The sequence below is a fragment of the Colobus angolensis genome, unplaced genomic scaffold, assembly GCF_000951035.1.
Source record: "Colobus angolensis palliatus isolate OR3802 unplaced genomic scaffold, Cang.pa_1.0 Scaffold111, whole genome shotgun sequence".
Taxonomy (NCBI): domain Eukaryota; kingdom Metazoa; phylum Chordata; class Mammalia; order Primates; family Cercopithecidae; genus Colobus; species Colobus angolensis.
In genome coordinates this window covers 5207268-5223322 of record NW_012112142.1, presented here as the reverse complement: position 1 = coordinate 5223322, position 16055 = coordinate 5207268, and the positions used below count along the sequence as shown (strand labels likewise).

The 16055-nt window shown below is 40.4% G+C and overlaps 1 protein-coding gene across 1 annotated transcript in view; it reads left to right on the top strand.

Moving 5' to 3' along the window:
- ARHGAP10 (Rho GTPase activating protein 10) overlaps positions 1–16055 on the top strand; it is a 341948-nt gene that overhangs the window by 123930 nt on the left and 201963 nt on the right. Inside the window, exon 5 of the mRNA XM_011956701.1 lies at positions 10088–10189. Coding sequence (XP_011812091.1) covers positions 10088–10189 — 102 coding nt within the window. The remainder of the gene's footprint in view (positions 1–10087; positions 10190–16055) is intronic.

Here is a 16055-nt window from a genome sequence, read left to right as displayed (position 1 = left end):
TCTTATCTGTCAAATGAAGGACTTGGGGGATCTGACTATGGTTTTATAGTTTTATGATTTTGTTTTGATTGTGTCTCTAAGCTGTTTGAAAGTTTGTTGCATTTTGGTTCATTCTCTTTTAACATTTCATTGGCAGGTATTCTTTGTAAACAACATCCATTTCTTATTTTTCTAATTTGAATTGGATGGTGCCTATATGTGTGAAGGTTATATTATGGAAATGAAAACTGAGTGCGAGTGAATATATTTACTTCTACTTGCCATCTACTCCACTGGAATTTAGAAATGTCTGACCTTGCATCTTCTATTGACTCATTTTTCCCCTTAAACTTTCCAGCTTCTGATGTTAACATTTGTTCACAGTATATCCTGTGAAGCCACTTGCACACTCGGTAATCCTTTTAAAAGGAGAAATGGTTACAATAGTTTATTCTATGCTTTGAGCTATTTAATGACCAAATTCTTTCCTGAAGTCCTATTTCTGTATCCTTTCCTGTTCTTCTGGCTTCAAGTTTATAAAGAGTTGATGTCATGTGCAGTCTTGCTCAGTATGGTGTGTGCGTTGACTGTCGTACCTGCGGAGGTCGCCTGTGAAGAGCCAGTCATTGTGGGTCATAGGGAGAAGCCTTTTTTCCTGGCAGTTTTGTATACCATAATGAACAGTAGAGAAGGGTGGTTGTCTGTATTATACAACAATATGTAAACTATGTAAACATCTGTCCTTTCCATTAGGTTGTTAAATCTTTAAAAGACTGTGCTTTTTTTTTTTTTTTAATTCTCAACCAGCCCCTACCCTACCTTAATACATAAAGTATCTAATAAGTAGCCTATCCAACTGATAATTCTAGAAGAAACAGGAAGGGGTTTAAGTTTAGGTATTTGAATTACTTTCCACATCTGTGCTGCCTAAACATTCAGTCATATTTTGGCGAGCACACAGTCTTGTTCCTCTGATTAAATCTGCTTACATGGGATACTTCAGAAAGACTTTACTCTCTTAGGTTAAAGAGCTTTTTGTAAACAGCATGAAACAGTTTTCACATGGGAAGTTAAGAAAAAGGTCTTTAAAAGTTGACCACATCAGAATTTTTAGATATGGGGGTCAACATTTTGATCTTTCCCTGTCTCCTGTTTCCCATCTCGTAATGTTGTAACCCTTGCCTGAAACTCTTTCAGTTCCCTGTGCTCTTGCCTTCTCCGATTTCCAGAAGCCCAGTTACGTGTTTAACTGTGGTTTAAACATATTCTAAGTGGCTAGGTGGTTTTTGTAAATTGGATTTTGAAAAGCCCCAAGATATTGTCTACTGTTTTGCTTATATTTGGATATGCGCTCCTTGGCCCTGTTTGGTTTGGATGTATTCCTCCATTTTATAGGTTCTGCTGCATTTTCTTACGTGCTTGCTAGGTTCTAGCCTTGTTCAAAAAGCCCATTTGCCATCACAGTGAGAGGTGAAGCCGGCTGGGCTTCTGGGTTGGGTGGGGACTTGGAGAACTTTTCTGTCTAGCTAAAGTATTGTAAATGCACCAGTCAGTGCTCTGTGTCTAGCCAAAGGTGGTTTGTAAATGCACCAATCAGCACTCTGTAAAAATGCACCAGTCAGCGCTCTGTGTCTAGCTAAAGGTTTGTAAACGCACCAATCAGCACTCTGTAAAGTGGACCAATCAGCAGGACGTGGGCAGGGCCAAATAAGGGAATAAAAGCTGGCCATTGGAGCCAGCGGCTGCATCCTGCTTGGCGAGCCAGTGGCTGCATCCTGCTCAGGTCCCTTTGCATGCTGTGGAACCTCTGTTCTTTTGCTCTTCACAATAAATCTTGCTGCTGCTCACTCTGTGGGTCTGCACTACCTTTATGAGCTGTAACACTCACTGTGAAGTTCTGCAACTTGACTCCTAAAGCCAGTGAGACCACGAACCCACTGGGGGGAACAAACAACTCTGGACATGCCACCTTTAAGAGCTGTAACACTCACTGGGAAGGTCTGTGGCTTCATTCCTGAAGTCAGCATAACCACAAACCCACCAGAAGGAATAAATTCCGGACACATCTGAACATCTGAAGGAACAAACTCCAGACACACCATCTTTAAGAACTGTAACACTCACTGTGAGGGTCCATGGCTTCATTTTTGAAGTCAGTGAGACGAAGAACCCACTGGAAGGAACCAATTCTGGACACAGGTTGTTCCCTGATGCGTCACATCAAGTGAGTCTTCAGAGTTTTTCCAAGGCCTAGCTCAGTTCTTATTTTCTTTTGAAGCTCCTTCACCCTTCTTGAGCTTGGCACTTATTGCCAGATATCCCACAGTACTTTGTGGATAGCTACAGGAGCCAGTACAGATCCTAAACAACATAGGGGCCAAGTACGTTGAGCAAAAACTCTGAGAAATACCAGAACATGGTAAGAGTTACGTGGGATAAATTGCTTTTTTGGACATTTGACCAAGTAATGAAAATGTGGGTTTGAGCAAGCAGCAGCACACAGGTGTCAAGTGGATGCAACTAACTGTATTAAGAATAGAATCTTTTCAGCTGCTCTCTTGGAAAAAGCCAATTACAATTTTATCCAATAGAAGAACAGTTTAGAGCAGAAAACTTAATAGATGTTCATTTCACAAATTACGACTTATCACCTAAGCCTACTACCAGACTATGACTAATAATTTTTTTTTTTTTTAAAGACTTTCATTCTGTTGCCCAGGCTGGCCTGTAGCCTTGAGCTGCTGGGTCACATGATCTTCTGAGCAGCTAGGACTACAAGTGTATGCCACCATGCATGGCTAATTTTAAAATTATTTTCGTAGGGACAGGGTCTCTGTGTTGCCCAGGCTGGTCTTGAACTCCTGGGCTCAAGTAATCCTCCTGCCTTGGCCTTCCAAAGTTCTGGGATTACAGGCTTGAGCCACTGTGCCCAGCCTTAATGAATACATTTTAAATACAGACTTCCAAAGATTCTGTAAATTACTATAAAACATAAGTAAAAAACCTGTCTGGATAATTTCTCATATTACATTATATTTCATAGAGCAGAAACAATATTGATTTAGTTTAATTATATTTCTTTCATTCAGTATAAAACACACTAGTGCCTATCATACAGCACAGTGTTAGAGGCCCTGAGATACAACTAGGAATTACAACATTGGCTGGCCTTCAAGAAGTTAGCAACTTTTTGTGAGACTGTCAAATAAGCAATAAAAATATATTGTGAAAAGTGCTGTAATAGGGGAAAGCATAGGTGCCCTGGGATGTACTCTACCATCTCATCTTTGGAGCACCAGAAAGTCTTTCAGGAAGACTTAATTCTTCCTGGTTTGAATCCTCTTTCAGTGCCTTAATTAGCCATGTGATTTGGGGCAAACGACTTAAGGCCTTTAAGTCTCAGTTTCCTGGTCTGTAAAATGAGACTTATGACACTTGTCTCAGGAGGTTATTGTGAGAGTTAAGTGTATTTGGTAATGTACTTGAAGTGTCTAGTTTGGGGCCTGGTATCCATAGAGTAATTTTATTATCCCATTCATGGCTTGCTCCCCGTCACCTTGCCAAACAGGAATTGCTCAGCTTTTTGTCCATTCTCCGCATTCTGGGTTTAGGCGTGAGAAGCCATAGCATGTGGCTTATGACGCTTATGGACAGATAGTGCTAAGGCACTGAATTAGCCACCGCTTAGGAACGAGGTGCCACTTTGCCAGCGTTGGTGCTGCTGCAGTCCTGTGCTGGCCATTCACTTGTGTTCTGACAGGTGTCTCTCAGGCACCCTTCTGGGTCTGGACTCAAGTGCTCCATTCTGTGAGGATGGAGCTGAATTCTCCTCTCTTTAGAGAGGCTAGAGGAGCTTAAAGGAAAGGGGTGGGTTGGGGTAGGACAGGGCAAATGAAGTGTCAGGTAGGAACGAGTGACACTTGGTGTGGGAGTTAAGGGAAGTTGTACTTTCTCCCCGCCGGAGTGGGGAGTCCTCATTTAACATTAGCAGTAGGTTCTTGGAAACTGAATTGAAGCAAAGCAGCACATAAGGAAGCCAGTTTTACTGTGGGCCAGTTGACATAAACAAAAGTTAAGTTTTTATGTCATATTTCTGGTCTCAGAAACATCACCAAACTTTTTTTTTGTTTCTGAATGGAGCGGAGTTTCACCCATGTCTCCCAGGCTGGAGTGCAGTGGCATGATCTCGGCTCACTGCAATCTCCGCCTCCCAGGTTCAAGTGGTTCTCATGCCTCAGCCTCCCAAGTAGCTGGGATTACAGACATGGGCTACCATACCAGGCTAATTTTGTATTTTTAGTGGAGATGGGGGGTTTCACCATGTTGGTCAGACTGGTCTCAAACTCTTGACGTCAACATCACCAAAATTCCAAAGACCACTGTTGGGGGAAGTCAGGGACCCCGAGTGGAGGGACCGGCTGAAGCCATGGCAGAAGAACATAAATTGTGAAGATTTCATGGACATTTATTAGTTCCCCAAATTAATACTTTTATAATTTCTTACACCTGTCTTTACTGTAATCACTGAACATAAATTGTGAAGATTTCATGGACATTTATTAGTTCCCCAAATTAATACTTTTATAATTTCTTACACCTGTCTTTACTGCAGTCTCTGAACATAAATTTTGAAGATTTCATATACATTTATCACTTCCCCAGTCAATACTCTTATGATTTCCTATGCCTGTCTTTAATCTCTTAATCCCATCATCTTTGTAAGCTGAGGATGTATGTTGCCTCTGGACCCTGTGATGATTGTGTTAACTGCACAAATTGTTTAAACAGTATGAAATCTGGGCACCTTGAAAAAAGAACAGGATAACAGTGATGTTCAGGGAACAAGGGAGATAACCATTAGGTCTGGCTGTCTGAGAGCCGGGTGGAACAGAGCCATATTTCTCTTCTTTCAAAAGCAAATAGAAATATTGCTGAATTGTTTTTCTCAGCAAGGAACATCCCTGAGAAAGAGAATGCATTCCTAGGGGGGAGGTCTCTAAAATGGCCACTCTGGGGATATCTGTCTTTTACGGTTGTAGATAAGGGATGAAATAAGGCGTGGTGTCTCGTAGCACTCACAGGCCTATTAGGACAAGGAAATTACCTCCTAATAAATTTTGGTCAGGCCGATTGTCTGCTCTCAAACCCTGTCTCCTGATGTTATCAATGACAGTACATGCCCGAAACTTCATTAGCAATTTTAATTTTGCCCCTGTCCTGTGATCTTGCCCTGTCCCCATTTGCCTTGTGATATTTTATTGCCTTGTTGAAGCAATAAAATGATCTCTGTGACCCACAGCCTATTCATATACTCCCTCTGCTTTGAAAATCACTAATAAAAACTTGCTGGTTTTGTGGCTTGGTGGGGGCATCATGGAACCTGCCAACATGTGATGTCTCCCCCGGACACCTAGCTTTAAAATTTCTCTCTTTTGTACTCTTTCCCTTTATTTCTCAGACCAGCCGACACTTAGGGAAAATAGAAAAGGACTCATGTTGAATTATTGGGGGTGGGTTCCCATGATAACCACAACACTTTTAATATTAAATATTGAAATAAATGTGAGCTATACATATATTTATGAAAGATTAATAAAAACAAGGTAATCATTTACTCACTTATTTCTGTTCAGGGTCACAGGCATCTGGAGCCCATCCCAGCAGCTCAGAGTGCAGGGTGGACACCAGCCTTGGACAGGGCATGATCCCACACTCACTTACACAGTGCTATTTAGACATGTCGGTGAATTGACCTAAGAGATGTGGGAGGAAATAGTAGATACCCAGAGAGAACCCACGCAGGCTTGGGAGAATGTGCAGACTCCACACGGACAGTGGCCCTGGCCACGAATCGGTTTTTATTTTTCCCTTATTAATGTAATAATGATGCTATTCAAGGACCTGCCATATTTAAGTTTATCTCTAGACGAGTCCAACAGTAAACATTATTTAATTTTATAGTTTGAAAATAAGCCTTTTCCATCTCCTCATCCTAAACAATTGGAAAATGTAGAAAATTCAAAAAAAGTCATCTAGTAACAAAAAAATTATTTCCTCTTCTAAAGCAAAATAATCTAGTACCCTACAGAAAAATGGGCAATTCACAATTATGTTTAAACTTTTATGAATTCTATGTGTTCTTTATCCACCTTTCGGTGGAAGCATTAATGTGTCTTTTGCAAAAAAAAAAAAAAAAAACCTGCTTAATGAAGAATATATTTTGTGTTATGAATGTCTCCCTATGTTCTTACATATTGGTTGTAATCCTTCCCCCTTTACTGTGTGCCCTTTGCTTGATTATTGTGATTTTTTTTTGATATTTACAAGTTCTTAATAGCTTCTTCCATTTCTTTTTTGCTTAGATCCTTCTCTGTTCTGAGATTTGTTGAAAATATTCTCTATGGCTTCATTGTTTACTTGTGACTCTTTCAATCCATCTGGAATTAATTTTGATATGAGATGAGATTCTCTGTCTGCTTCACAGTAGTTGAACAGTCATGCCAGCACCAGTAGTTGAATCGTCTCTTCCTTTTTTTAACCCAGTGATTTGTAATGACAAATTTCTATAGTTTTTACCTCAAGATCTGGTTATTTGAATTGTGGTTCTTAGGTTCTTCTCTTCTACCATTTATACAATGTATATCTTTTTTGACCCATAATACTGTTTTAAGTAGTAGCTCTACTTTTAAAAAAAGTTTTGCATGTGCAATTTTATAACAGATTAGAAAGCTGACTTCTACCATATTGAACTTATAAATTTTGTTTGGCTTCCTCATGTTGTTACAATTAAAAAAAATGTGTTGCCACCATAAAGATCATTGGATTTTTCAGCAGTTTCAGAGAAATCAGAAGACACAGCCAATGTGCTGGGTCTGTGTTCTCACAAGGCAAAAATGTTCTGGTGCTGAGTAATGGCTGCCTTCTTCTCTGGAGTAGACGAGAACTATCTGGTTTTCATTGCCTACCACTCCTGATTGCATTTCTCTCCCAGCCTGTTTCACTCATTAGATTACTGCCTGGCCCAGACTCATTTCAGTTTTTGTAATGTCTGATTTATAAGAAAAGTTTTCATATTGTATTTAACTTGATCCTTGTTGGCACTTTTTGGATTATGCTGTTACATTTATATATATTTTTTTCTGTAATGCAGTGTTGGAGGGAAAAAAAACTCCATTCTTTATTGAATGCTACTTGAATAGTTTCCTTTGAAATTTGTATTATTTCAGCACAAGAAATCATATGAGCACAAAGAAACAATAATACTTTATAATGACATTAAGAACAAATGCAGGAAGAAATTATTACCTGCCTTTTAAGATTCAAAAACAAACACAGCAGCATTTGTATAATACCATACCATATATGGACAAAGATATTTCTGTTCTAAGCTTGGTGGGTGTGATGTTGTTGTTGTTTCTTGGCTAAATTCCTTCTTCATAAAGGCTTGATGTCTCCTTTTTCTTTCATTCCCAACTTTACCGACATGTTGATTTTCATAGCCTTCTATTGCTCAGTGTGCTGGGTGTTTTGACTGCTGATTACCACGTCACCCCTTCCTCGGCCCCTTTCTATGATTCAGATTAAATCAAATGAGGTGGTAAAAATGTTTTCCATGTCCCTGGTAAGTACTAGTCTGCAGTGATAGTGCTTCTCAGCATGTGACCTTGCTTTGCAGCAGTCTTGTGGGCAAATGCAGGGACCTGACTTCCATTGGTCGTTTGTGTAAATCTGAGAAACAGATGCTCAGAGAATGTTTGTTACAAAGTCACAGAGTAATGAGTGGCTAGGACTGCAACTTGGGTCTTCTGACACCAAATTCAGTGTGTACTTCACAACATCAACTTTTTAAAATAGTGGACATTTTTAGGTAATGGGCATCTGTTTGTTTCAGTTTATTTTCTGTTAGTTGTTAAAATACTGGAAGAGCATAATGAAAAGCAGAAAAGAGAATAATCAATACCTTGGACTTAAAAAATTGTAAATAAAAAAAAAACCTACAGCATAAAGAAAAATAGAGTCCTCTGGTCCTCTGTATCAACAAAAGTGACTATTAAGTAAAAGAAGTTAAAATAAAACTTCCTGCTTTTTTTTGGTTCCATTTCTACACATGGGTGAACCATAGGATCCCAGAATTTTAGGTTGGGAATCTAAGAATGAGGCAGTTAAAGAAAAGTCCCTGATCTTTTTTTTTTTTTTGGTAAGAAAACTTAGGTTCTGTGTTGTCAGATTTTTTTTTTTTTTAAGTTATGCAGCTAGTTGGTAATTAACCTTGGAGTAGAAAAGGGAAGAAACCTCAGTTTCTGAGTCTCTCCTCCTCCATCAGTGTGGGGGAATTAATTGAGGATTTTTAGATGACCTGACAGGGGACATAATGTCCTGGGTTTCCAGAAGAACAGTGTGTGGTCCCATGTGGTAAAAAAAAAAAAAAAAAAGATAAATAAAAGAAGTGGAGAATGAACATGCTTTGTTTAATCTCTTTGCTTAACAGGAAAGAAATCATACAAGAAAAGGCTAGAACTTTTGCTTTGGAAAATACAAGTTGGAAAATTAGGGAAGAGAATGTTCCTTTTTTAGGAGGTGTGGAGAGTTAGGGAGAATTTGAAATTAATGGAAACATTTTGACAGCATGAGGACATGGTATGCTCTCCTTGATACTCAAGAATGTTTATTAAAAATCTATCAAGTTGGCTAGCAGCTTTAGGGGAGACAGCCCGTCTTCTCTGCATTTATAAATGTGCGTACTTGTTTTCTCAAAAAGCTTCTATAGCAAATGGAATACAAGTATGTCCTAATTCTAGACAGTACCTAAGAAATGTTTGTGATGTTAACCAAAGGGTGAGTACTAGTATGTCAATATTATTTTAGGCCCTGTTGACCTATTTATACATATTTTAAATAGTGTTACAGAGATCACTGGTAAGGTTTGGGAAAGTAGATGACATTTCTGGTCAGAGAATCTTACTGCTCTACAGATTGATCATCCTGACTCTGAAATCCGATATGCCCCAAAATTTGAAATGACATTACAAGTGGAAAATTCCACACCTGGCCTCTTGGTCTCTGATGGTTCAGTGTACATAAGCTTTGTTTCATGTACAAAATTATTAAAAATATTGTATAAAATTACCTTCAGGCTATGTGTGATAGGTGGATACAAAACAGAAATGAATTTCATGTTTAGACTTAGGCCCCATCCCCAAGATACCTCTCTTTGATATACACAGATACTCCAAAATTCGAAAATATCCAAAAATCTGTACCACTTCTGGTTCTAAGCATTTCAGAGAAGGGATACTTAACCTGTATTCATACTGGACCATTACAGAAGATTTTTCCCGAGATGTTTTTTTTTCCAACCCTGATTATGTATTATGATTTTTTGAAAATCTGGAGTAAAACGTATTGATTGATTGATTGATTGAGACAGAGTCTCACCCTGTTGCCCAGGCTGGAGTGCAGTGGTGTAATCTCTGCTCACTGCAGCCTCCGCCTCTGGGGTTCAAGTAGTTCTTGTGCCTTAGCCTCCTGAGTAGCTGGGATTACAGGTGTGTGCCACCACACCCTGCTAATTTTTGTATTTTTAGTCGAGACAGGGTTTCACCACGATAGCTGGCTGGTCTCGAACTCCTGACCTCAGGTGATCCTCCCACCTTGGTTGGCCTCCCAAAGTGCTGAGATTACAGGTGTGAGCCACCGACCTATTATTCCATTTTAAACGAATTCCACATCTGTGCCAAAATCTAGGGCAAGTTTTCTTTTTTAAGCTTTATGTTATTTTTCTTATGTGTTCTGTTTCATGTGGTTGGTGAGGGGCGAGTAACATGGAATTAATTCTTACTACTGCTAAGTATGAAGAACTGAAAAATAACAAAGGCTTGGAAAAAAGTCCATTAAAGGAAGAAATAAAAGTGTCTCTTCTGTCCTAATGCTGTCTTGATGATTAAGCAGTAGGCTTGGTACAGATACGTTTTTTTTTAGATAGCTTTATCACATTCAGAGTGGTGCTTTGTTCTATTTTCAGATATTTTTCATAATTTGAGCTTCCCAGTGGATTAACTATGTGTGTCCTTTCGTTTCTGTTTAACCATGGTTTTTTTTTTATTTGTAGGAAGAAAAAAAGAAGTTTGACAAAGAGACAGAAAAGAATTATAGTCTAATTGATAAACATTTGAATTTATCAGCAAAAAAGAAAGACTCACATTTACAAGAGGTATAATTTTTTATTTTTCTGTTAAGTTTTCAAAATTTAGTAAGCAATACATGTCTTTTAAAAATGTGCTTTACTGTTGATAACTTTTCATCTGGCATTATATAGAGATAACAAAAAGTGAACAGGTAGTGTCATAAATTAAGAAAAAAGTCCTTGTGAAACAAGACATAATAATACGTCTTATAGTGATTAATGAGGTATGGATTTATAGTAGTAAAATTTTTGTTTCTGAGTATTATTTTACAGGAACATAACTTTAAACCAGCATTAGTGAAGAACAGATACATTATTTGCAGGAATATATCAATTAATTGGCTTTCAGGAGTTCTTGAAGAAATGAATTGAATTTAATAAGCTCATATACCATTATGCATTTATGTGAAGGCAGCATTAATCTTATTTAATGCTGAGGATTCAGGAAATTCAGCTTCGTTGGAAAAGGAGCATCTGTTTTATTTGTATTAATAGACTCATTTATTTTGGAGGCAGCCATATGTAAGCAGGAAGGAATTTATATTTTATTTTTCATTTTCTCATTGTTTATTTCTAAATCCCCTGCCATTTGTTTCTCTCACTCACACACTTGGATGGAAACTCAGTTGTTTACAATTCAAAACATAATGCTTTTATTAAAAATAATGCTGTTTGCCATTGTTAGGATTTTTTCTGATCCCACAAAATTGTATTTTTTTCCCTTGTTTTTTAACACATAAGGAATCTGGGCATTATGTACTACTGTCATAGACACTTATTAAAGTATTATCAAAATGACACAGTATTAAGTCTTGTGTAAACCTGGATTATATTTAAATGTCAGCTATTTAGTTACACACTCTATGTGTGTATGGTTGGTTCGACATCCACATGTGACTTTTTCTTTTGTCTCTCTAATGCCTTTGACTGACATTTGGATGGTACTTGACAGTTCATAAAAGAAAAAGGAGCTTTTACACCACTTCATCCTTACTGCTTTTACTTTGGGTAGGGCCCTGTTCTCTACTTGTTGCATATTATTGTGTGCTCCCTCATCTCCTGCCCTCTGTCAATTTTGAGATGATAGCTGCAGCTTTTACAGACCAGACCCCCTTTATGCTAGCAGTTCTCTACCTGTGCTCTCACCTCCATTTTCAGGTATCCTAAAAAAGATTTTCATTCTCCAAGTAAATTTCCAAATCCACTTCACTTTCTCATTAGGTATCTCATGTTAAACTTTTCTTAGGCAACATCTTTGGAGTCACCTTGGCCCTTTCTCTTATGCCTCCCATCTAGTCCATCAGTATGTCATCTTTAGTTCCAGAATATAATCTGAGTGTGTCCACTTCTCATGACTCGCTCTTCTCCAGACCCTCCTAATGGCTTCTCCAGAGGCCCCAGGGCCCACAAGATCCTTTGTGTTCTGCACCCAACCCAGCTGGGGTCAGCATAGTATATACTGAGGGCTGTTGCATTTGTTTTCCTTCTGCTTGGTATGTTTTCAACATGGATCCATGTGTCTCAAACCTTCAAATACTCGTCCAAATACCCTCCACTCAGAGGTCAGTTTATTAAAAGTTTTTCCTGACCTTCTTATTTAGAATGTCCCCTTTACTCTGCTTTATATTTTTTTCATATTCCTTTTTTTTTGGGGGGTTGGAGTTTCACTCTTGTCATCCAGGCTGGAGTGCAGTGGTGAGATCTTGGCTCACTGCAACCTCTGCCTCCTAGGTTCAAGCGATTTTCCTGCCACTATCTCCTGCGTAGCTGGGATTACAGGCACCCACCACCACGCCCGGCTAATTTTTTGTATTTTTAGTAGAGACGGGGTTTCATTGTGTTGGCCAGGCTGGTCTAGAACTCCTGACCTCAGGCGATCCACCCGCCTTGGCCTCCCCAAGTGCTGGAATTACAGGCATGAGCCACAGGGTTCAGCCTATTTTTTTTTTTCATAGTCTTATAACCATTTTGACATACTGTTCATTTGTTACGTGGCTTCTTCCACTAGAATGTAAGCTCCTTGAAGGCAACAACATTGTCTTACTCAGTGTTCTATCTTCAGTGCCTAGAACAGTACCTGTTAGGGAGTAGGTACTTAATGTATATTTATTGGATGAACAAGTGTGGAGATGCACAATTGTACAGTGAGCTGGGGCTCCAGCAATTTATCAATCCCAAAGATAATTCACCTCCAGAAACATGAAGAGATCCTAAAGATGAATAATTTGTTTCATTTAAATTACATATGCTTTTTTATCTTGCTCTGTTTGCTCTTTACAAACTTATGTGCTCACACTGAAACTGCCTTCTATTTTAAGTGTAAAGCCCTTAATAGGGGGTATGATTTTTGAAGGGAAAATGTTAGGTTTGGATATTCATTACTTTTGGCAGTGGTTAATGTAATGCTAATTTTCAGTGAATTGAGATGCTGAGGAGATTGTAAAAGTTGCAGAGAATGATACTGAACAAAGGCTTAGAAACGTACATAATTCATTCTCTCCTCTTGTTTCGATTGAAAATAACAGGAGATGGCCAGGTGTGGTGGCTCATGCCTGTAATCCCAGCACTTTGGGAAGCTGAGGCAGGTGGATCACAAGGTTAGGAGATCGAGACCATCCTGGCTAACATGGTGAAACCTTGTCTCTACTAAAAATACAAAAAAATAGCTGGGTGTGGTGGCGGGCACCTGGAGTCCCAGCTGCTCGGGAGGCTGAGGTAGGAGAATGGTGTGAACCCGGGAGATGGAGCTTGCAGTGAGCTGAGATCGCGCCACTGCACTCCAGCCTGGGCGACAGAGTGAGACTCTATCTCAAAAAATAAAAAATAATAAAATAAAATAAAATACTAAACTAAAATAAATAAATAAAATAAAATAAATAAAATAAAAAAATAAAAAAATAAAAAATACATAACAGGAGATAATTGGGGCATGCACCATGCTGGCTATTTTGGCAGTTCTCTGAGGCCTTGCTACTATACCTTTATGTTTATTGGGCATAATAGCTTCTACGTCCATCCACACCCCTATATTCTACTTAACAGTTGTACAGTAACAGGTATTGGATATTTGGTAAAATTCCATTTCTATTTATTTTTGAAGTCTATTTTTTCTTCCTAAGTAGCCAAATGATAATATTTCAGTGTAATAATAATCTACTTGAGAAGCAGATTCCCTGAATAACTTTGTGTGAGACTTGTCTACTTTCTTACATATATTTACATCTGGAAAGACTAGAAATTAGTTGATAAATCGAAATTGTGCGTATTTGTTAAAAACTAGTGATTTGCTTGGAGTTGTAAAATGTACAGTGATTGCCTTTTACATTCATTTTTAAAGGTCAGGCTGAAGGAAATCATTTTATGACCGTAGTTACAACTTGGATGTCTATGGCATTCTTGTAAGAGAGGGCTCTTGTCATGGGATCTTTAGGGTGCAGAAACCTCTGTGGCTGGTGATGCGTTTGCCTGAGTTTTGCTTTGGCCCGCCGGGCTTGTTCTGCCAGCTCTTCTCGGCAGGCTGCACTCGGCTTGTGCTACTGGCCTGGATCTCATGCCTGCCAAGGGCGAGTGAGGCATGGAGTGGCGAGGGGTTCGTGAGTGAGTTCAGGGTCTGGCCACTGTGTGCAACCAGGCATGCTGACTGTGGTGGGGCAGGCAGCTCCAGGCACAGGCACCGGCTCCGTGCAAGGCTGTGGCTAGACCGGGCATACTGCAGGTCACTTCCATTGTGGGCATGGTGACGCCTGGAAACTTAAGAGACACCAGGAACCGCAGAGCCCCAAAGAGGGTGTCATAGCTCTGGCTCAGGGAGCCCCTAGGTCTGGGCTCCCTGAAGGACCACAGTTCTTCTCTCCTTCTCATCGCCCACAATGTGGCGAGCAGGGGAGAGGGAGGTTCACCCCTGTTTGTGTTAACAGCTCTTTCAGTCTGGCCATTCCTTGGGTCCCAAGTTCTTGTCCCACATCCAAGAGGAATGAGGTATACAGACAGTTGGAGGGGTGAGCAAGGTAGAGGGGAACTTCATTGAGCAACAGAACAGTTCTCAGGAGACCTGAAGTGAGTAGCCCTTTTCCGCAGGCAGGTCATCATAATGAGTGTCCAGCTCTCAGGGGAGAGGAGACCTCTAGTGTGTAGCTCCTTTCTACAAGCAGGTCATCCTCACTAGTGAAGGAGACCCCCGGGGCTTGCTTCTTCCAACAGCTGGTAGTCCCCATGTCTTTCTGAGTCTGTTTGAGTCCAGGGTTTTTCTGGGCTCAGAAGGGAGGAAGTGTGCTGACTGGTCCATGTGCAGCCATGGATGGGCCTGGAAAAAGCACTGTAAGTTTTCATTCCCGTCTGCAGACTCCACCCAGAACTGGCAGCCCAGCGGCTCCCAGGCTTCAGGCCATCCTGGCTTAAAGGTGGGGTTTCATCAGGGACCTCTCCCTTCCCACCTAGGAACTTGTCTGTCTCCTGCAGCTGTCAACATGTCATCTACGACACCCAAAGTATTTGCGCCAAGAGATGCCTATAGGCCCCTGTCGAGCTGCTCTCAGCTCCCTGGCCTCCCTCCTGTGCTTGTTGGCATCCAAAGTCCAGAGTGGGCCGAGCCGGAGGTTGGGGGTACTGGGAGCGCTGGCATGTCAGCGCCACCCTAGTGCACACATACCTGGCCGGGTGGCAACAGTACCTGGGCTTGGCTACAACTTTGCTCCACACTGGATCAGGCGCCGGAAGCGAGGAGAGGCCAGAGAGCAGGAGCAGGCACTTCTCGAGTCTGTTGGCGGGGCAGTGGGCCTTCCGCGGCCCCCAAGAGCATGGGGATGCCCTGGCCCAGAGCTGTGGCCGTGTGGCTGCAGCTGTGTCTGGGAACATGGGGCTCCTGCTCTGATGACTCCATAGAAGTTGGGACTCCTGCCTGTTTCTGGCCGCCACGGGCACCATGGAGTGCGCAGCCCTGGCCACACTTTGCCCTCTGCAGCTGGTGTCCCCACAGCGGCTGCTCCAGACTGTCCGCTGCTGCCATCATTGTCACTGATCCCAGGGATTATGGTGATTTAATCATGGAGCATGTGGCACAACAGTTCTGGATTTTCAGAATATTAAAGGAGTGGTGATAGAGGTTGACTGGTAATGCAAGGGTCATTACAGTAGCAGGAACAACCAAGAGAGAGAATTTGCTAAAAGATAAAATCAGATTGATAAATCTGATGCTGGTATACATTTCTTCAAGGGCCTTTCCGGTAATGACAAATGAGGAAACCACCCTTCTTATGTCTTTACTTTGTTAAATACTCAACAAAATGACTGTGTTTTTGCTGGGAGATGTGCCAACTAACTGCTGATGGCTGAACTATCAAACTCTGGTTATTGGAGGCACAAAAATATGATTCAGAGGAGTGTTAAGTAGAAATTCTCATTTTAGCTTAGTAATATATATTAAAGTATTTGCTGAAGTTTTTTTTATGATGTTTTGAAATGTGTTGTTTCAAATGTATTAAATGCTTTTCAAAAACACATTTTTGGTTATAAAATATATGAATAAAATTTCAATACAATGTATGATTTGATTGTAAAGTATATGGCTCAGTGGTATTAAGTACATTCACATTGTTTTGCAACTATCACCACCATGCATCTCCAGGGCTTTTTCAAAAATCTTCCCAGACTGCACCTCTGTACCTGTTAACAATAACTCTCCATTCTCCCCTGCTCCCGCCCCTGGCAGCCATCATTCTGCTTTCAGTTTCTATGAATTCGACTACTCTAGATGTCTCTTATGAGTGGGATCATATAGAATCTGTCCCTTTGTGACTGGTTTATTTCACTTAGCCTGATGTCCTCAAGGTTCATCCATGTTGTAGCATGTATCAGAATTTCCTGTCTAAGGCTGAATAATATTCTGTTATACATA